The 22,625-nt window shown below is 40.6% G+C and overlaps 1 protein-coding gene and 1 long non-coding RNA gene across 7 annotated transcripts in view; one reads left to right on the forward strand and one right to left on the reverse strand.

Annotated features, from left to right (window-relative positions):
• The window catches only part of IFT88 (intraflagellar transport 88), a 154,045-nt gene that overhangs the window by 117,365 nt on the left and 14,055 nt on the right, over window positions 1-22,625 (forward strand). For all 6 annotated transcript variants that reach the window (XM_066258992.1, XM_066258995.1, XM_066258993.1 and 3 more), the window contains 4 exons: window positions 1,896-1,948; window positions 3,918-3,983; window positions 6,981-7,087; window positions 21,907-21,973. In XM_066258992.1, coding sequence (XP_066115089.1) covers window positions 1,896-1,948; window positions 3,918-3,983; window positions 6,981-7,087; window positions 21,907-21,973 — 293 coding nt within the window. The remainder of the gene's footprint in view (window positions 1-1,895; window positions 1,949-3,917; window positions 3,984-6,980; window positions 7,088-21,906; window positions 21,974-22,625) is intronic.
• Window positions 1-22,625, reverse strand: part of LOC136325138 (uncharacterized) — a 67,886-nt gene that overhangs the window by 26,589 nt on the left and 18,672 nt on the right. The gene's annotated exons all lie outside the window — the stretch shown is intronic.

Below are 22,625 nucleotides of genomic sequence, written 5' to 3' on the forward strand. Positions count from 1 at the left end.
ATAAAACAGACACAGAAGAGACAGTCTAGGACACTTAGCCTTGTAGACTCTTCACAGAGTATCCTTGTCCTAGGTTAACAGTGCCGAGCTCCCTGGCTACTGATAGTAATAACAGAGACACGCAGGTTAATGTTGAAGATGAGTAAAATATGTTTACCTTGTGTCCTAAGTTACTCCTTTGTTACCTTTAGGACATAGGGCAGTTTAAAGCATAAAATCTATTGATGGTCACATGCATAACTTTAATGCCCGATCATTGTGCTAATGGAAGTAAGCAGTGTCACAGATCACCTGTAGTTATGATTAGCTAGAACTAATATGTGATCCAGGATGTCACCTGTACTCTATTACCATGAATTCACTGAGCTCCATTCTTCCTCTCGTCACAGGATGTTAATGGTTGGAGAGATTGATCCATTTTCCCCATAAGGATGCATGCACATGCACACACACTACCTAACTCCTGCTCTAGTGACTATTGTTTGAGTTTCCCAATAGGTAGCATTCACAAAATAAGACTTTCTTAAAGAAGAAAAAAGAAGTGGTTATAATAATAACTAATTTTTATGGTTCACAAATATTGTGTTACTTAATCCTCCCAACCCTCTGAACAGGTACTACTACTATCCCCATTTCACAGATGAGGAAACAGAGGCATAATAAGCTTAAATAACATACCCATTATAGAATTAATACATTACCAAATTAAAGTTTACAATCCTGACCTTGAAGGAAGTAATCAAGATGTGTAATAAAACATGCAGAGGAGCCCTGGCCGGTTGGCTCAGCAGTAGAGCGTCAGCCTGGCATGCAGGAGTCCCGGGTTTGATTCCTGGCCAGGGCACACAGGAGAAGCGCCCATCTGCTTCTCCACCCCTCCCCCTCCCCTTCCTCTCTGTCTCTCTCTTCCCCTTCCGCAGCCAAGGTTCCATTGGAGCAAAGTTGGCCCCGAGCACTGAGGATGGCTCTATGGCCTCTGCCTCAGGTGCTAGAGTGGCTCTGGATGCAACAGAGCGACGCCCCAGAGGAGCAGAGCATCACCTCCTGGTGGGCGTGCCGGGTGGATCCTGGTCGGGTGCATGCGGGAGTCTGTCTGACTGCTTCCCTGTTTCCAGCTTCGGAAAAACAAAAAGAAAAAAACAACAACAACAACAAAAAAAAACATGCAGAGGAGGAGGACTTGCTGAGCATTGACCCCAGTATGTGTTGGGTGTCCTTCCTGCTCCTGTGTGTACAAAGGCGAGCCTGCCCTCACAAGTTCATGGGTTGAGAAAGTTCAGAAATCTAAACAACACTGCAGTGTAAGTGCAGCACGAGAGAAACGAGAGTGTGGGCGAGCCCTTGCCACGTCCAGTCCCGCCTGCGGACAGAGTGTGACAGGGCTGCCAGTGTGGAGAGGGTTTTCTTACATAGTTGTAACAGCTGTCTTTAGAAATCTTCGGTATGGTTATAAATTTTAGAAAATCATTTTTAAGGGAAAAATGGGGATGAATATAATTATTTTTTATTCTCTTTTTAGTTGAAGCCTAATTATTTAAAAACAAGGCCAAAAATTGCTTCTTAGGTACTAAATTTTCCAGCCTATACCTAAATTTCTAAGCCTAAGTATAAGATTATAACAAAAGTAATACTAATGTTTAAAATAGAATGTAGTGGTCTTTAACCAAACAGGTTAATGGTTCTTATAAAAATTTCTAAATACAGGTGTGAACTAGATTTAAGGACTCTTAAATTTAAATTTCCTAATAAATTTATGATGTAATAATGAAGGAAATTGTATATATGCTATTTTCAATAATAAAGATGACCTAATCAAAGGTCAAAAAGTAATTGAAAGACTACAGATCAGATTATTTTTGTTTTCTCTAATGTTATATCATTTGTTTCTTTTATAGGCCCACACAAGTGAAATGGCAGCTGATGTTAGCTAATTGTTTTAGAAGAAGCGGTAAATGCTTTTATTTTATTTTTCATATATGTTGCTTCTTCTGTATTATAGATGATTATGCATAAAATGTGTTCCAATTGCATATTTATTAAAACAAACTTTTTTGCATATTTATTAAAACATAAACTTTTGATAACTACACATATTTGAAACATTATATAAAAAAAGTAATTACTACAGACAGAAAAATGTTATACTTTAGAAGTCAGGCTTAGTCATGTATTTTCAACACTGTTGTTAAAAACATACTTATTATCTCTCAAAGTTGACATGTAATCATTTCACAAGTTAGCCACAGAAAGTCAGGCATTCTGTACACATCTATTTATATTCCATTTTTTGTCACCTAATTCTAAATGTCCTGTGTGCATGGCCACATTAATGAGATTGTCTCTACCTCCAAGCTGGAGGAAGGCCAAAACTGAAAGACTGTGCTGTATTCTTATACCAGATATCACTGAGTATTTCATTGGTTTCCAGCAACTACTTTATTACATCCTGTGCTGCTGGCTCCGTCTGAAGGAGAGTGATGTTAATAGTTTTGATGGACTAAAGAGAATGCTAAAATATCAGAGATTAAGTGGGAGATGAATGTTAACAGATATGTGATCCCTCTTGTGGAACATACAAATGACCCAGAAAAAGAAATTCCTCAATCCCAGGGCAGCATTCACTGTCAAAGTATAAGAGGTTGCTGTAGCTTAAGTGGTGGTAGCACAGTGGATAGAGTGTCACCTCAGACACAGAGGTCCCAGGTTCAAAACCCCGGGATCACCAGCTTGAGTGTGGGCTCACCAATTTGAGTTCAGGGTTACTGGCTTGAGCATGGGTTTATCGACATGACCCCATGGTCGCTGGCTTGAAGTCCAAAGTCACTGGCTCACTTTGAGCACCCCATCCCCCTTCAAGGCAAATAGGAGAAGCAATCAGTGATCAACGAAAGTGATGCAACTAAGAGTTGATGCTTCTCATCTCTCTCCCCGTCTCTCTTCCTTCCTGCCTTGTTGTCTCTCTCTTTCTCTCTCACACACACAAAAAAAAACCAAAAGAAGAGGGTGCTATTGCCTAGTGATGTAGCTCTCTGGAAAGACCTCTGAGCTCCTTCAGAGTGGCATCAAAATATGTGCTCAGTGTCATCCTCAAGTCATTGAGAGGGCTGACCTGTAATGTGACTGTGTGTCCTGTCAGATAACATACAACACAACTGATCTGTCACTCCATTGATCTCAGCTGAGCTCTGATTGCCTCTCAGAGTGTGCATGTATGGGGTACTCTGAATAACTTAGAGCCATAGCCTTCTTGAGTTATTGAAGGGTGGATGAGAAGAGAAACTGATATTGATTTAGAACCTGCAATGAGTTAGATGCTTCCTCTCTATTTGATTTAATTCTCACAATAACTCTTTGAGGTTAGCAAAGCCATCGCACTTGAACCCTGAGGCCCATAGAGATTCATAGCTCATTTACTGAGATTTTAGCCAAGACCTTTGACCCAAAATTCACTTTTTCTATTTTTTACTGCCACACGAAGCTCAGTTATTTTACTATAAAACATAATGTTTCCTATAAACATTTTAATGTTTCAAAATGAAAACTATAAAAAAAATTATTTTCCATCTTTTTCAACTAAGAATGACATTGAAGTTATTAGTCTGTCATGTTTTACATTTGTCAGTTGTTCACTTGAAACAGTTGAATGCATCTTCCTTTTTTACCACTAACATTTATTTTAAGAAGTAGAATGAAGTTTTAACCATTATTCATTTTCTTCTATTTAACCCTTTTCGAATTTGTTTTTTTTGTGCATTTTCTTCTAGAAGTGATGTTCACAGCTGTCACACATGCTTGTGGCATTTGTGAATGCCAGAACCAATTAAGTGGTGCCAGTATATTGAGTTAAAATTAATGTTTTGCCGAATCCTATTAATTGCTATAATCTGCTAATGTGTTTCTTTCTCTTTTATTTGTAGGTAACTACCAAAAAGCATTAGATACTTATAAAGATACTCACAGAAAATTTCCAGAAAATGTTGAATGTAAGTGAGACTATATTTTGTAACTTTGAAGGTATAGGTTCTCATACTTTATGCCCTATTTTTATACTTGCTACAGCAATTACCTATAATTGTGGCGCATATATTCAAATAGGAGTTGACAAGATCAGAGAATTTGACTATACAAGTACACAAATTTTTATAGAATTTAATTGTTGATGGATTTATAAATACCACTGAATTCTCTTTAATAGTAAACAAATCTATATTTCTCATTTTGATGAATAGTGGATTTGATGTGACTTAAAGTAGCAGTGTGAAGTATTATAGCAATAACAACATATCAGGATCAAGAAAAACACAAAATAACTGTCTGACCGGTGGTGGTGCAGTGGGTAGAGCATCACCCTTGTACCCTGAGGTCCCAGGTTCGAAATCCCAGGGTTTCCCTCTTGAGAGCAGGCTCATCAGCTTGAGCACGGGCTTACCAGCTTCAGCTTGATCACGAGATCAAGCACAGGGTTGCTGGCTTGATCGTGGGATTATAGATATGACCCCATGGTCACTGGCTTGAGCTCAAAGGTCTCTGGCTTGAAGCCCATGGTCACTGGTTTGAGCAAGGGGTCACTGGCTTGGCTGGACCTCCCCAGTCAAGGCACATATGAGAAGCAATCAATGAACAACTAAGGTGCCACAACTATGAATCGATGCTTCTTATCTCTCTCCCTTCCTGTCTATATTTGTCTTTTGCTAAAAAATAAGTAAATAAATAAGAAAACCTATTCAGATGCTGTATGTCCCCAGAAAACTGTGTATTTGGCCCTGAATAGCCTGGAAGCTCAGGGAAAGAGACAAAAGACAATTCTTTGTATAATCTTAACTGTTTATAAGAAAATAAAGCCTGACCTGTGGTGGCGCAGTGGATAAAGTGTCAACCTAGAAATCCTGAGGTTGCTGGTTCAAAACCCTGGGCTTGCCTGGTCAAGGCACATATGGGAGTTGATGCTTTCTGCTCCTCCCCCCTTCTCTCTCTCTCTCCCTCTCTATAATGAATAAATAAAAAATTTTTTAAAAAATTTAAAAAAAAAGAAAATAAAGAGCAGTTCTTTGGGAGGAAGAAACCTTTTTCAATTTTTCATTCATTCATGTTGAGACACTGATATACAGTAGATGAGTAAGTACGAACAGTAGCTACTTGCTGTAAAGCAACCCTACCACAAATAAAATAACATACTTGGGAAGACTGTTTGAAGTTTTGTGCTGCAGTGGTAATGAACACAAAGCAGCTCATTGTGATTCAGTAAAAACACTCTTTTCTGAGCCAGGGCTCCCTGGGGCCCAGCCCAATCTGGGATTAGAGGTACTGTGGTTTCTTGACTAACCTTTTTCTCACTTTGGCTTTTATAAAATCTCAGCAGCAGATGTCTCAGAGCTTTAGCCTTGCTGGTGGTTTAGGAACAGGGGGTTTCTGCTGCTAATTAGAGCAGATTCATTACCCACAGTAGTGGTTTCTCATCGCCAGTCAGAAAACAGGCAACTTGGGGAGTGGGCGAGTGCCCTGTCACATTTGCAAAAGGTACAGGTTTAGAGCCCTATCTGCAGATTCTCGTTTAGGTTTGCAGGGAACCCAGATATTGAGTGTTCCCTATTTCTTTACTTAAAACTTTTTATTTTATTTTCAGTCTCAGTCACATTAGGGAACTGGTGCTGTAGAGATTAAATGAGAGAGAGCAGTGATATTTTCTATGGAAATGATGCAATCCCACAGTCAGCTGAGCAAAACCCTCTCAGTACCACCAGTTGAGACTGGACTATTCTGGGTCCCTTGGATTACAAGAGTGTTTTAGCAGCACCCCTTGCCTCTGTCCACTGGATAACTCGTATCTCCCCCACACACACCATTTTTATGTCCCCAGCCATTGCCAGGAGTCCCCTTGAGGCAAGAGTGCTGCCTGTTCGGAACCACGGCAGGCACAGAGCACCTCAGCACTGGGCCCATAAAGGGCTGTCTCCAAGTAATGCCAAATTTCTTTCTTTATGGAGAGTTTAAGATTCACTCAAACAGTTAAATGAACGTTTACCTGTGTCGCAGGGAGGTCCAGGATGATTTTTTCCTGGATAAGTTTCAAAACAAATGTCATCAATAGTCTACCTTAACTATGGTCTTAGGAAAACATTTGCACCCTTGTAATGTCTTATTTTGAGCAGAGTAGTTTTCTGGTGAACCTAACAGGGTAATTTAGTCTTAAAATATATTCTTCATTTATCAAAAATAGACCTGCTCTATGGTGTTACAAATGACATACTAAATTTCAGAGGACATCTACCAGAAACAGTAATTTTTATTTCACATTAAATATTCCTAAATCCCTCTTTTTCTCAAGGATTGGGTAGATAAGAGGAATAACTGTATATTATTTGTAGAAATATCAGTTATCTTATTAAGAGTTATTAATGTGTACATAGGCGATTTATATGCTAATGGGTGACATTTTAAATTAGTTTAGTACTGTTACTTTGTACAACATGAATGGTCATGAATAGGTCATTTATGTACAATTTTTGTGGAGTGGCTACTGTGTTGGTGTAGCACTGAGCAGAAAACAGCTATAAGTCCTTACTCTCACGGATCTTGCTCCTGGGACAACAAAGAACAGACAGAATGTGCAGCAGCTGGAAGTGCCTGGAAGGCAGTGCAGCGAGGGAGGCAGAGCAGAATGAGGGAAGGGCTCTGAGTGTGAGCGGTGTGGACAGGGCAGTGAAGAGAGTTCCTATAAACCCCTTCCAGGGGAGTCTGCCTGCCCAGATCAGGAGAGCACAAAGTGTAGACACTTTAACTTTTGTTGAATTTTTTTAGGGTGACATTGTTTAATAAAATTATATAATGTTATAAGTGTGTTACTATTATGTAACATTTTTCCCAGAGAGAAACACGTTTGTGAGCCTCATTCCTAATTGTGTCCCAAAAGAAGAAGTTAATGGTTTGTACTTTCAACACTGTGTACAAATACTTTTCTAAATATATTTTTCACAATTTAGGTCTGTGTTTCTTAGTTCGTCTATGCACAGATATTGGATTAAAAGAAGTTCAAGAATATGCAACAAAACTCAAGAGATTGGAAAAAATGAGAGAAATGAAAGAACAGGTATCTCATATGGGCTGAAAACTCCTGTTTGTAAATTTTCAAAATGTCAACTTTCTATAGCTCGACTGAGTGATATTGGGGCTTCTGTCAGAAAACTGAGGTTGAAATTTTTTACTGCTCTGGCATAAAATGAAAAAAGAGTAACTAAAATCCTAGTTTTAGGATAAAATTCTATCAGTAGTGAGTTCCCACTAGAAGGAACTGCAAATTGTCTTTAATGGATTGTACTAATAGACAAATAATTGTAATTTTCCATAATACAGAGTAATATATTGAGATATTTTACAGACTTGATTTTTAGACAATTAGTAGGTTAGTTTATAGACTTAACTTTAATTTAGGGTTCTGTGGCCCATGGGAACTAAGAGGCAGTGACCTGTATACAGTCACTTTTTCACTCTATAGTAGAGATGGCTTTGAGAATACAATACTGTTAACAGACACGGAAAAGTTTAAATATATTTCTGTGGTCCAAGAAGTATGTGGAATAACAATGTTCCTACCTTTCCTTCTTTAAAAGAATAATTTCTTCTAACTTTAAGCCTAGAATATTTAAAAGTTTAACATGATTTTTTGTACCCTCTCTGGTTAGCTCAGTCAGTGAGGAACATCGTCCCGGAACAAGGTTGTGGGTTCAATCCCCAGCCAGTGCACACAGGGGAAGTAGCCAATGAGTGCACAACTGAGTGGAATAACAAATGAATGCTTTCCTTCCCCCTCCCCTCTCTCTCCCTTCCTCTGTCTGTCTCTCTGAAAATTAAAAAAAAGAAAGAAAGAAACTAAGCCCTGGTCGGTAGCTTGGTTGGTTGGAGCATTGTCCCAGAGCACAGAAGTTGCCAGTTCAGTTCCCCGATTAGGGCAAAGGCAGGAGCAGCTCGATGTTCCTGTCTCTCTCACCCTGCCTCTCTCTCTAAAAAAAAAAAAAAAAAAGTTTAACATGATTTTTGAGTCTGCCTTTCATAAAAATATACTCTTTTACACCTTAGACTTTTTCAAGAACTTAATTATCTTTGATAATTCAATCTGAATTTCATATTTGCTTCAAAATCTGATTATCTTGCTTTTTCTTTGAAGACGTGATCTAATTGTTTTACAGTCTTCTTAAAGTATCAGTTATAAAAGAATTAAGGACAATATAGATTTTTACCTTAAAAATTCTTAAAATATTAAGTTGGTATTGGAATGTCACATAAGGGTATATTGTTAAAATTTTCAGTGAACACCAATTTAATACTATATACCAATTGCTAATATTAAATTTTCTAACCTATGTGAAAGCTTTGTAAATGGAAACTGGTATAAATGAAAGTTCAAATTATCATAATTGTCATAATCACTATTAAATTTGTTTCATTAAGAAAAATTGAGAAATAGCATATATTTTAAACCAGGAACATTTTTGGGGATTCAAAATTACTTAGGTAAAGTTACCTAGTAAAGAACTGTGGATCCTTGTGGAAGGTGTTAAAGTTTTAAGACTTCGTAACTTTGGTTCTAGTCAAGATGGCAGCGTTGGTAAATGTGGTACTTGAATCTTCCCACAGCCACATAAGAATTACAACTAAATTATAGAACAACCATCATTCACAACTACCTGAAATCTAGCTGAATGGAAGTCCTCCAAGTAAGGATTTTAAAAAGCCACATCAAGACTGAAAGGAGGAACCTGACCAGGTGGTGGCGCAGTGGACAGAGCGTCAGACTAGGATGCGGAAGACCCAGGTTCGAGATCCTGAGGTCGCCAGCTTGAGCCCAGGCTCATCTGGTTTGAGCAAAGCCCACCAGCTTGAGCCCAAGGTCGCTGGCTTGAGCAAGGGGTCACTCGGTCTGCTGTAGCCCCCCTGGTCAAGACACATATGAGAAATCAATCAATGAACAACAACTAGGGAACCGCAATGAAGAATCGATGCTTCTCATCTCCCTTCCTCTCTGTCTCTCTCTGTCTCTCCCACAAGAAAAAAAAAAAGACTAAAGGAGGGGCATAGATGTAGAATAGGCTGGTCCCACACCCACTAGTGAAGGATAAAAATCGGCAGCAATATTGCAGCTACAGATGACCCCCTGAGGAGTGAGGGGTCTCAGTTCCACATCAGGCCCCCAGCCCAGGGTACTAGGGCAAGAGAGAGAAGTCCCTGTAACCGGTTTTCTGGCTGTGAAATCCAGTGAGGATTGAGGCCGAATGAGAGGGAGAGCAGCTGGAGTCCCAGGCAGCTCCTCTTAAAGAGGCTATGCATGGACTTACCCAGACTCACTCCCTCTGAGCTCCAGCACTGGAGCAGCAGCTCACAGCTCAAAAGGCATCAGGCACATATGGAGAGGAACTGAATTGTCTGACATCAAAATGAGAGCTGGAGAAGAAGCTTTCTTCCAGACAAAAGTGCTGACAGAGACCATTGTTCCTTTACTCTCTCTCTCTTTCTCTTTTTTTTTAGTGAGAGGGACAGAGAGACAGAGACAGGAAAGGAGAGAGATGAGAGGCATTTACCCATAGTTGCAGCACTTTAGTTGTTCATTGATTGGTTCTCATATGTGCTTTGACTGGGGGGCTCCAGCCAAGCCAGTGCACCTTGCTTAAGCCAGCGACCTTGGGTTTCAAGCCAGTGACCATGGGATCATGCTAGAGACCCCACATTCAAGCTGGTGAGCCTGTGCTCAAGCCAGATGAGGCTGCATTCAAACCCATGACCTAAGGGTTTCAAATCTAGGACCTCAGTGTCCCAGGTAGAGGCTTGAAACACTATGCCATCACTGGTTAGGCCATTGTTCCTTTTCTGAGCCTTACCCCTACAAAGCCCATAGGCAGGTGCCATATCTGAAACTTATAAACCTGGCCAACACTGTTCATCCTGCCCTGGTGATCCCCTGAGACTCTTACTCCACCCAACTTGCAGGCCCACCCAAGCTGTTTCTAGTGCCCTTTCCATATGAATAGCCTGTCTTGACTCAGGCTTCAGATTTTCCTAACATCTTTCCAACAAGTAGCATCTGGCCTCAGCAAGACCTGTACCTCCTGTAAAGTGGCCCTAGGCCAGCTTTTGGTTTACAATTTGGCCTCGCCTGGGCACCTCTCACAAGTAGCAGCCATCTGCAGATCGCTTTATGGCTCATGCCAGCTGGCTCCAGGCAGGACACAGGTAGCAGCTGACATCAGCCTGTACCTCCCAGGAGGCCCCTGAGCCAACACACCTGGTAGACATCTTCAGACCACATCAAAGCACCATCCAACCACCTCCACAAGCAACTGGCTCAGGGGGCAGACTCAGTGAGCAGCAGAGACCCATTGAAGTAAATCCTGCTTGTGGGATGGGCCACTGCACAGCTGATCTTCCATGCTGGGTGCAGCCTATGCTCCCAATTAATAGGAAATAAGTCCCTCCCACTGACATGCCAACAACAATCGGGGCTTAACTGTAACAGGAGAATGCACACAGCCCACACAGAGGCACACATGAGTGCCCAGCTCTGATGATTGAGAAGGTTGTGCACTGGACCCTACAGGACACCTACTACATAAAGCCACTCTACCAAGCCTGGGAGACATAGCAGCTATACCTAACACATAGAAACAAACACAGGGAAGCAGCCAAAATGCAGTGAGAAAGAAATGAAAGAACAGAACAAAAGCACAGAGAGACAACTAAATGAAATGGAGGCAACCAATCTACCAGTTGCAGAATTCAAAACACTGTTTATAAGGATACTCAATGAATTTAGGGAAAGAGTAGATGAACTTAGAACTTCAACAAAGAGATAGGAAACATAAAAACTAATATAGAAAACAAAAGAACCAGTTAGAAATGAAGGATACACTCACTGAAATAAAGAATACATTATAGGGATTCAACAGTAGAGTAGATGAAACACAGGATCAAACCAGAGATTTGAAAGCTAAGGAAACAGAAAATGCCCAATCAGAACAGCAGAAAAAAAGAGTCCAGCCTGACCTGTGGTGGCGCAGTGGATAAAGCGTCGACCTGGAAATGCTGAGGTCGCCGGTTCGAAACCCTGGGCTTGCCTGGTCAAGGCACATATGGGAGTTGATGCTTCCAGCTCCTCCCCACCTTCTCTCTCTGTCTCTCTCTCCTCTCTCTTTCCCTCTCTGTCTCTCTCTCTCTCCCTTTCTCTCGCCTTTCTAAAATGAATAAATAAAATTAAAAAAAGAAAAAAAGAGTCCAAAAAAATGAAGATAGTATAAGGAGCTTCCAGGACAACTTCAAACATACCAACATTCATATCATGGGAATGCCAGAAGGAGAAAAGGGATAGCAAGGAATTGAAAACCTATTTGAGTCTGACCTGTGGTGGCACAGTGGATAAAGCATTGACCTGGAATGCTGACATCGCCAGATGCTTCTGCTTCTCTCTCTCTCTCTCTCTTTCCCTCCTCTCTTTAAAAATACATAAATAAAATCTAAAGAAAATAAATTTGAAAAAAGGAAAACCTATTTGAAAAAATAATGACAGAAAACTTTCCTAAACTTGTGAGGGAACTAGACATACAAGTCCAGGAAGCACAGAGAGCCCCCAAAAAGATGAACTCAAAGAAGCCCATATCAAGATATAATTAAAATGCCAAAGGTTAAAGGCAATCTTAAAAGCAGCAAGAGACAAGCAGTTAATAACCTACAAGAAAGCTCCCAAAAGACTATCAACTGATTTCTCAACAGAAACATTTCAGGCCAGAAGAGATTGGCAAGAAATATTCAAAGTGATGAAAAGCAAGGACCTATGATGAAGATGACCTGACCCAGCAAAGCTATCATTTAGAATCAAAGGACAAATATAGCTTTCCATACATGAAAGCAACTAAGAGTTCATCACCACTAAATCAGTATTACAAGAAATGCTACAGGGTCTTCTTTAAAAAGAAAAGATAAAAATATGAATTATAAAATGGCAGTAAATACGTATTTATCAACAATTACTGAAATTGCAAGTTGATCAAATGCTCCAATCAGAAGACGTGGTAGCTGAATGTATAACAAAACAAAATCCTATGTATGCTGTTTTCAAGAGACTCACTTCAGATCAAAAGACACACTCAGACTGAAAGTAAAGGGATGGAAAAGGTATTTCATGGAAATAGAAACAAAGAAACAAACAAATGCTGGGGTAGCAATACTTAGACAAAGAGACTTTAAAACAAAGGCTATATAACAAGGAAAAAGGAAGGATCCAGCAATTCCACTTCTAGGTATTTTTCCAAAAAACCTAAAACACGCCTGACCAGATGGTGGCGCAGTGGGTAGAGCATTGAACTGGGATGCAGAAGACCCAGGTTTGAGACCCCAAGGTCACCAGCTTGAGCACGGGCTCATCTGATTTGAACAAAACTCACCAGCTTGGACCCAAGGTTGCTGGTTTGAGCAAGAGGTGACTCAGTCTGCTGAAGGCCCATGGTCAAGGCACATATGAGAGAGCAATCAATGAACAACTAAGGTGTTGCAACGAAAAACTGATGATTGATGCTTCTCATCTCTTTCCATTCCTGTCTATCTGTCCCTATTTATCCCTCTCTCTGACTCTCTGTCTCTCTAAAAAAAAAAAAAACCTAAAGAAAAAAAAACTAAAACACTAAATCAAATAGACATACTTAGAGATCTACACACCATTGATTGCCTTTGATAGATCCTTCAAACAGAAAATCAGTGAAGAAATATCAGCCTTAAACGACACACTATGGACATAAAAGAAATTTACAGAACATTTCATCCCAGAACATCAGATTATACATTTTTTGCAATGTGTGTGGAACATTCTCAAAGATAGACAATATGTTGTTGGGTCACAAAACTAACCCTAACAAATTCAAAAAGATTTTAATTATACCAAATATATTCTTTGACCATAAGTCTCTGTAATTAGAATTCAACTGCAAAAAGGAAGTAAAGAAACCCACAAAAAATGTGGAAATTACACAACTTACTTCTAAAAAAATGACTAGATCAAAGAAGAAATAAAAGAGATCAAAAGATATATATAGACCCTGGCCAGTTGGCTAAGCAGTAGATCATCAGCCTGGCGTGTAGAAGTCCCAGGTTTGATTCCTGGTCAGGGCACACAAGAGAAGTGACCATCCACTTCTCCAGCCCTCCTCCCCTCTCTCTTCCCTCCCTCTTTTTCTCTCTCTTTCTCTCTCTCCCTCCCTCCCTCACTCCCTCTTTCCCTCTCTCTTCCTCTCCTCCTCCTACAACCATGGCTCCAGTGATTGGAGCAAGGTGACCCAGGGCACTGAGGATGGCTTCATGGCCTTGCCTCAGGCACTAAAATAGCTCAGTTGCTAAGCAATGGAGCAGCCACCCTAGCTGGGCAGAGCATCAGCTCAAGATGGGGGTTGCTGGGTGGATCCCAGTCAGGGCACATGCGGGAGTCTGTCTCTGCCTCCCTGCCTCTCACTTAAAAAAAAAAAAGATATATACCAACAAACAAGAACGACAACACAACATAACAAAATTTCTGGGATGCAGCAAAAGCAGTAATAAGAGGGACGTGTATATCATTACAGGCTTATATCAAGAAATAAGAGAGATTTCCAGGTAAACAACCTAACATTACATCTTAAAGAACTAGAAAAAGAAGAACAAAGGCAACCCAATGTTAGCAAAACAAAAAAAGTAGGGGTAAAAAATTAGAGCAGAACTGAATGAAATAGAGAAAAAAAAACCACTGTAGAAAAAAATAACAAAAAGCTGGTTCTATGAAAAGATCAATAAAATTGGCAAACCCCTGGCTAGACTCACTGAGGAAAAAAGAGAAGTGACTCATGGAAATAAAATCAGAAATGAAAGAGGAGAAATTATCATAGACATCATAGATGTACAAAGGATTGTAGTAGAATACTATGAAAGATTATATGCCACCAAATTTAACAATCTAGAAGAAATAGATAAGTTTCTAGAACTATACAATATTTCTAGACTGAGTCCTGAAGAAGTGGAAAACCTAAATAGACCCATAATCAGGAAGGAAGTAGAAACACCTACTAAAACCTCCCCCAAAATAAAAGTCAGGGACCAAATTAAAAAAAATAATACGGCCCTGACTGACTGGCTCAGCGGTGGAGCGTCGGCCTGGCGTGTGGGGGACCCAGGTTCGATTCCCGGCCAGGGCACATAGGAGAGGTGCCCATTTGCTTCTCCACCCCCCCTTCCTCTCTGTCTCTCTCTTCCCCTCCCGCAGCCAAGGCTCCATTGGAGCAAAGATGGCCCGGGCGCTGGGGATGGCTCCTTGGCCTCTGCCCCAGGCACTAGAATGGCTCTGGTCTCAGCAGAGCGACGCCCCGGAGGGGCAGAGCATCGCCCCCTGGTGGGCAGAGCGTCGCCCCTGGTGGGCATGCTGGGTGGATCCCGGTCAGGCGCATGCGGGAATCTGTGACTGTCTCCCCCCGTTTCCAGCTTTGGAAAAATACACACACAAAAAATACATCACTGGGGAGTCATTTCACAGGCACAAGGGTGGTTCAGCCTACACAAATCAATCACCATAATACACCACCTCAACAAAACACAAAGGACAACAATGATATGAGCCTATCAATAGAAGAAGAAAAGGCATTTAGTAAGATACAACATCCATTTATGCTTAAAACACTCAGTAAAATGGGTGTAGAAGGAAAGTACCACAACATAATAAAGGCCATATATGACAAACCATCAGCAAATATCACACTAAATGGTGAAAAACTGAAGACTTTTCCTATAAAACAGGAGCAAGACAAGGCTGACCACTCTCTCCACTCTTATTCAACATAGTTCTGGAAGTTTTAGGCAGAGCAGTCAGGCAAGAGAAAGAAAAGGCATCTGTATCAGAAAAGAGGAAGTAAAGATAATCACTTTTTATGGATGACATGATTCTATATATAGAAAATCCAAAGACTCCACCAAAAAACTATTAGAAACAGTAAACCAATACAGTACAGTCACAGGATACAAAATCAATATACAAAGCTCTACAGTTTTCCTATATGCCAACAATGAAACTTCAGGAAATGAACTTTAAAAATACAATTCCTTTTACAATTGCAACAACAGCAAAAATACCTAGGAATAAACAAAGGACCTATATACTGCAAACTACAAAGCATTATTGAAAGAAATGGAAAAAGCATGAAACTAGAAATGAACCACAACAGAAAAGCTCAAAAATTCTCAAACACATGGATACTAAATAGCAGGTTGTTAAATAATGAATGGATTAACAATGAGATCAAAGAAGAAATAAAAAAATTCCTAGAAACGAATGACAGTGAGCATACAACAACTCAAAATTTATGAGACACAGCAAAAGCAGTACTGAGAGGGAAGTTCATAGCACTACAGGCACACTTTAAGAAGCTAGAAAAAGCTCAAATAAACAACCTAACCCTGCATCTAAAAGAACTAGAAAAAGAACAGCAAGTAAAGCCCAAATGTAGTAGAAGGAAGGAAATAATAAAGATCAGAGCAGAAATGAATGACATAGAGGCTAAAGAAACAATACAGAGGATCAATGAAACTAGGAGCTGGTTCTTTGAAAAGGTAAACAAGATTGATGAACCTTTAACTAGAATCACCAAGAAAAAGAGAGAGAGGACTCAAATAAAATTAGAAATGAGAGGGGAGAAATAACAACTGACACAACAGAAATACAAAATATTGTAAGAAATATTATGAAGAACTGTATGCCAAAAAACTAGACAACCTAGATGAAATGGACAAATTCCTTGAAACATACAATCTTCCAAAAATCAATCTGGAAGAATCAGAAAACCTAAACAGACCGATTACACCAAATGAGATCAAAACAGTTATCAAAAAACTCCCAACAAAGAAAAGTCTGGGGCCTGATGGCTTCACTAATGAATTCTACCAAATATTCAATGAAAGAAATGGAAAAAGACATAATTAAATGGTAAAATACTCCATGTTCATGTATTGGAAGAATCAACATAGTTAAAATGGCCATATTACCCATAGTAATATACAGATTTGATGCAGTCCCCATTAAAATCACAATGTCATTTTTAAATGAAATAGAACTAAATAAAAATCACCAAGTTTAAGAAACCCTGAATAGCCAAAGCAATCCTAAGAAAAAAGAATGAAGCCAGAGGTATCACACTACTTGACCTCAAATTATACTACAGAGCTACAATAATCAAAACAGCATGGGGCCCTGGCCGGTTTGCTCAGCGGTAGAGCGTTGGCCTGGCGTGCGGGGGACCCGGGTTCGATTCCCGGCCAGGGCACATAGGAGAAGCGCCAATTTGCTTCTCTACCCCCACCCCCCTCCTTCCTCTCTGTCTCTCTCTTCCCCTCCCGCAGCCAAGGCTCCATTGGAGCAGAGATGGCCCGGGCGCTGGGGATGGCTCCTTGGCCTCTGCCCCAGGTGCTAGAGTGGCTCTGGTCGCGGCAGAGCGACGCGCCGGAGGGGCAGAGCATCACCCCCTGGTGGGCGCGCCGGGTGGATCCCGGTCGGGCGCATGCGGGAGTCTGTCTGACTGTCTCTCCCCGTTTCCAGCTTCAGAAAAATACAAAAAAAAAAAAACAGCATGGGGCTGGCAGCAAAACAGAGATACAGACCAATGGAACAGAATCAAGAGCCCAGAAATAAAACCATGTCTATGTGGACAAATAATCTTTGACAAAAGGGCCAAAAACACATTTGTAAAAAAGAAAGCCTCTTCAATAAATGGTGCTGGAAAAATTGAAAAGCCACATGCGAAAGAATGAAACTTGACTACAGTTTGTCCCATGCACAAAACTTGATTCAAAATGGATCAAAGACCTTATATATGATTTGAAACAATAAATTACATAGAAGAAAACACAGGTACTAAATTTATGGATCTTGGTTAGAGAACATTTTATGAATTTCAACCCAAAGGCAAGGGAAGTAAAGGCAAAAATAAATGAATGGGACTACATCAGACTAAAAAGCTTCTGCACAGCAAAAGAAACCGACAACAACAAAAAAAGACAGCTAACAAAATGAGAGATGAGATTTACAAACAACAGCTCCAGTAAGGGGTAAATATCCAAAATATATGTAAAGAATTCACAAAGCTCAGCAACAAACAAGCAAACAATCCAATTAAAAAATGAGGACAGGACCTAAACAAACACTTCTCTCCGCATCCCAGTCCAAGGCTCTATCCACTGTGCCACCGCCTGATCATGCAACACTTCTTTCAAGAAGATGTACAAATGGGCAACAGATACATGAAAAGATGCCCATCTTCACTAACTGTTAGAGAAATGCAAATCAAAACTACAATGAGATACCACCTCACACCTGTTAGATTGGCTGTTATCCACAAGACAGGTGATAACAAGTGTTGGAGAGGCTGTGGAGAAAAAGGAACCCTCAATCACTGCTGATGGGAATGCAAATTTGTACAAGCACTATGGAAGGAAGTATGGTGGTTCCTCAAAAAATTAAGAACAGAACTGTCATATGACCCAGCAATCCCTCTACTAGGTATCTAATCCTCAAAACCTGAAAACATTGGTACATAAAGATACATGCAGCCCCATGTTCATCACAGCATTGTTTACAGTGGCCAAGACATGAAAACATCCAAAGTGTCCTTTGATAGAGGACTGGGTCAAGAGGATGTGGTACATACATGCAATGGCCAAGGACAGTGATAGTCAACCTGGTCCCTACCGCCCACTAGTGGGCGTTCCAGCTTTCATGGTGGGCAGTAGCGGAGCAACCAAAGTATAAATAGAAAGATAGATTTAACTATATATAATAAGTTGTTTTATAAAGATTTTGCCAAACTTAGCGAAAATCCGACATAAAGTACTTGGTAAGTAATTATTATTATATGCTTTAACTTGCTGTAACTCTGCTTTATAAACTTTATAAAGTAAAGTTACTGCCCTACTTTATAAATCATCATTACTGTGGAACTGGTGGGCGGTTAGAAAATTTTACTACTAACAGAGATACAAAAGTGGGTGGTAGGTATAAAAAGGTTGACTACCCCTGGTCTAGGACATGACTACCCACAATAAACTGCTTTTAGTTAGAAAGTTTTAATTTCAGACCATCCTGCATGGTTACTTGAGGTCAGGTTTCAGGTGTGCATGTTGCCCCCCTCCCATTTTTCTATTCACAAGAGCAGGGAGCAGAGTACTCAGATAAAGAAGGCAGTGGTCACAGTATGTGCTCACCTTCCTATACTTGTTTGTCCCAAATTTAGGGTTACTTCAGCAGGACGCAAGGCGTTTGCTCACACTTGATTAGAAAAATGTCAGGCTGTGTTTACATTTGTCTTTACTAGCTTGATTATTTTAGCATTTTTTAGATATTCTGGAGATGATTAATCTATGGGCAGATGAAAACCAAGTTGTGAAATAAAATCTGATTATAGATGTTTAAGTTTTTGTTTCTATAATTTGTAGATTTTCTTTGTTTATGAAGGCAAGGGGAGAGATGGGGATTCAAAGGCCTTTTTTTTCATAATGGAACAAAACAAACATTTTCATATTTTAAAATTCTAAGATTTAGCAGAAGGTTTTGTTGCTGGAGAAACTGGGTCCTTCTGCATTATGGAGAAATGGAATTTCAAAGACACACACGTGAAGTTTAAACACCGTGGTGAAATTTCACTGGGCTGAAGGGAAACCACGCCCCAGGGATGTGAAGGTCAGGCAAGCCCTAGCGCACCTGCCCCAGGTTCAGACGATCCTCCATGTATTTCTTTGGTTCTCATGCTCAAGCAAGCTATCATTCAAACCACCCAACCCACTCGCTGTTTCTTCCTGTGCCTCAGTCAGGCCTTCTACTTAACAGGTCTGTTTTCTGGGCCTACCAGGGTTCCGCACTTCCCATCCAGTCTGATTCTTTTTCCAGATTTTCCCAGGCAAGGCTCCAGCCTTCCATGTTGCCACTTTGGCTTACCAGGTGGGCCTCAAAGTGGAAGTGCTAACCCCTGTGCCATCCTTACTTCTACTGCACATGTCGCAGCAGAGACATTTCCCTCTTGGTCTAGTCCCCCTGGGAGGTTGTGGTGGTACCCACCCCCTGGAGTATGTGAACGGGTCTATAAATGCTGTGGTTTCCTAGTAAATGCCTTTGTAAAGCCAGAAGCCACAGCCAGAGCCACCATCAAAGCAGCCCAGCCCTTGCAGGTTCGCATTGGATTCGGACAGTCGGTAAAGAAACAATGGAGCCAAAAACTGGTGGGTCATAGTCTTTAATTCTAGCTTGCACCCGGCGGGCAAGTAAAAATACACACTGGGCTCCCAAACCCAGTCACATTTAGTGCTCACAAAGCCACTGACTTATCCGAGTTTCCTAGAATCAAAGATTTCTAGCTCACCAGACTTATTCACCTCTGTTCCCCATCTCCTTCCTTATCCCAAATACAAACTCTACACAAACTGGCATCTCACTCAGCACTCCACCATCTTGGCTGCTTCTCCTGGCCTCCTCCACGTGGCCTTTCTCTGCTCTCCTCTGCTCTCTCTTCTAATGATAATCTCAGGAACCAAGAGCACAAGCTCCCGTTTTGTCCCCATTTTATAGTGTAGAAATCCAAACCTCTAATTCAATATACGAAATAGGGAAGTCTCTAATACAAAGTCACTTCTCTGAGGCATGATTGGATTGTACCACCCCACATCAAAAAGGGTGGGAAAGGCTTAATCCCAAAACCAAGCCCCAGGCTACAAGGATTCTCAACACACATTAATATCACCTGGGCGACGGCCTCCATCTTTAACAAAGTGAGCATAATACATTTTATCTGCCCAACAGCCTTCTAGTAAATCAGGCTTTAGGGAATGCTGTAACTTCCTAATGGAGCAGGCCCAGTATCTGATTCAGCTTCTAGTTTACTAAGATGAATGTCTGACCCCCTGCTCCCTCCTTTTACTGACTATGCCAACAGATTCTTAGATGGAAATGAGGCTTGAATTAGTGAAAGGAAGTTTCTTTCTTCCCAGCAGACCATGTTGTCAGGGTTCGCTGAATAATCTGTTCTTTGAATTAAATATGAAGTTATGTTTATATTACTAAAGATCTAAATAAGATATCAACCTGTATTAAAAAGTTTTAATTCAGTTTTACAGAAAATAATCAAAAGCTGTCTGTTTCTGTTCATTGAAGTGTATCTAACCATCTGCACTATGACCTGAGGCAGTTCAGTGTCGATAAAATTCTCACACTTAAGCAAAAACACAAATAACTATAAAGTGTAAAAGGAAACCGAGAATGTCACAGGATGGAAGTATTTCTTGTGGGTTTTTATTTGTTCATTTAATTGAATTTATTGGAGTGACACTGGTTAACATAATCATACAGGTTTCAGGTACCCAATTCTACAACACGTCATCTGCACACTGTATTGTGTGTTCACCCCCACAAATCAAGTGTTCATCCATCACCATTTCTGTGGTTTATTTTTCAGTTTTTATTTATTGACTTTATTTTTTTTAATCTTATTTTTATTAATTTTAATGCAATGACATTGATAAATCAGGGTACATATGTTCCAAGAAAACATCTCCAGATTATTTTGACCTTTGATTATGCTGCATACCCCTCACTCAAAGTCAAATCGTCCTCCGTCACCTTCTATCTGGTTTTCTTTGTGCCCCTTCCCTCCCCCTACCCCCTCCCTCTCCTTTCTCGCCCCCTCCCTACCCCTCCACCCCACTCCCTGTTACCGTCACATTCTTGTCATGTCTCTGAGTTTCATTTTTATGTCCCATCTATGTATGGGTTCATATAGTTCTTAGTTTTTTCTGATTTACTTATTTCACTCTGTATAATGTTATCAAGGTCCATCCATGTTATTGTAAATGATCCGATGTCATCATTTCTTATGGCTGAGTAGTATTCCATAGTATATATGTACCAAAGCTTTTTAATCCACTCGTCCTCTGACAGACACTTGGGCTGTTTCCAGATCTTCGCTATTGTGAACAATGCTGCTATAAACATTGGGGTGCATTTCTCCTTCTGGAACCATTCTATGGTGTCCTTGGGGTATATTCCTAAAAGTGGGATGGCTGGGTCAAAAGGCAGTTCGATTTTCAATTTTTTGAGAAATCTCCATACTGTTTTCCACAGAGGCTGCACCAGTCTGCATTGTATTTATTGACTTTAGGGAGAGTGAGAGAAACGTCAATTTGTTGTTCCACTTATTTACACATTCATTGATTGGTTCTTGTATGTGCCCTGACCAGGGATAAAACCTGCAACCTTTGAGTATCAGGTCAATGGTCTAACCAGCTGAGCTGCCTGGATAGAGCCTATTTCTTTTGTTTTAAGGGTCAGTTTGTATCTCAGAAAGTAGATTGTTATACAGATTAAGCATTTTGCGAGATTTTAATAGGGCATTGATTGTAGAAGTTGAATTTCAAAAGCCATCTTGCCTTTTTTCCCTATAATAATTTATGTCCAACCATTGTAGAGAGGGACCAATGGAGGAAATAGCCTCTTTATAGATTGTCTTCCCTCCTACCCAGCCCCCAAACAATTGTTTAAAACTGAACCTCCACGTCAGGAGAATATTTGGTTTTTAGGATGTTTGTATACATAGAGATTACACTGCAGTTTGAAGTGTAAGTGCCATTTGAGTGTGTGACAAGGACTGGTCACTCAGCATGTTAGAGTGCAGGCTTTGAGCCCCTAACTTACAAAACAGTGTATCTTAATTTCTGTAGAACCAACTCAAGTAACAATTTCATGCCAGCTTTCAGGAAAGTAGGAGCAGAAAGTCTTCAGAGTTACATAGTAATGTAAATTTAAAAATCAGTATTTAGTTATCTTCAATTTTGAAGGTATATCAATTATTCTTTTAAACTCATCTTCTTTTGTTGTAGCGCATAAAGTCTGGCAGAGACGGCAGCGGAGGCTCCCGCGGCAAGAGAGAGGGGAGTGCTGGTGGTGGTGAGTGTTTTCTGTCTCTTCAAGTTCTGGGTTAGTATGTGGGCTTTTGGAAACATTTTGAAACAACCCAAAACTGTGTGTGTGTGTGTGTTTGTGTATTTTAGTGAGAGAGACAGAGAGAAGTACAGATAGGGACAGACAGGAAGGTATCAATTCTTTATTGCAGCACCTTAGTTGTTCATTGATTGCTTTCTCATATTGCTTTTCTTGACTAGGGACTCCAGCAGAGCAAGTGACTCCTTGGTCAAGCCCGTGACCTTGAGCTCAAGCCAGTGACCTTGGGCTCAAGCCAGTGACCTTTGGGCTCAAGTCAGTGACCATGGGGTCATGTCTATGATCCCATGCTCAAGCTGGTGAGCCCACACTCAAGCCGGTGACCTTGGGGTTTTGAATCTGGGTCCTCTGCATCCCAGGCCAACGGTCTATCCACTGCGCCACCACCTGATCAGGCTAGACATGTGTATTTCTAAGGTTCAGGGGTAGAGCCTGCACCTGAGACACAGACTCTTTAGAAGTCAGAGCTCTGCTTCACCAAATTTGTTAGGTGGTTAGTCATTAGTGCCTCTGGTTCTAGCAAGACAGGCTGACTCTCTAAGGACCAGGCCAGCTTCTCCCAGGGAACCTGAGTCCTGGCCCGCTAACCCTCAGGTTA

Source organism: Saccopteryx bilineata, chromosome 2 (genome assembly GCF_036850765.1).
Source record: "Saccopteryx bilineata isolate mSacBil1 chromosome 2, mSacBil1_pri_phased_curated, whole genome shotgun sequence".
Taxonomy (NCBI): Eukaryota; Metazoa; Chordata; class Mammalia; order Chiroptera; family Emballonuridae; genus Saccopteryx; species Saccopteryx bilineata.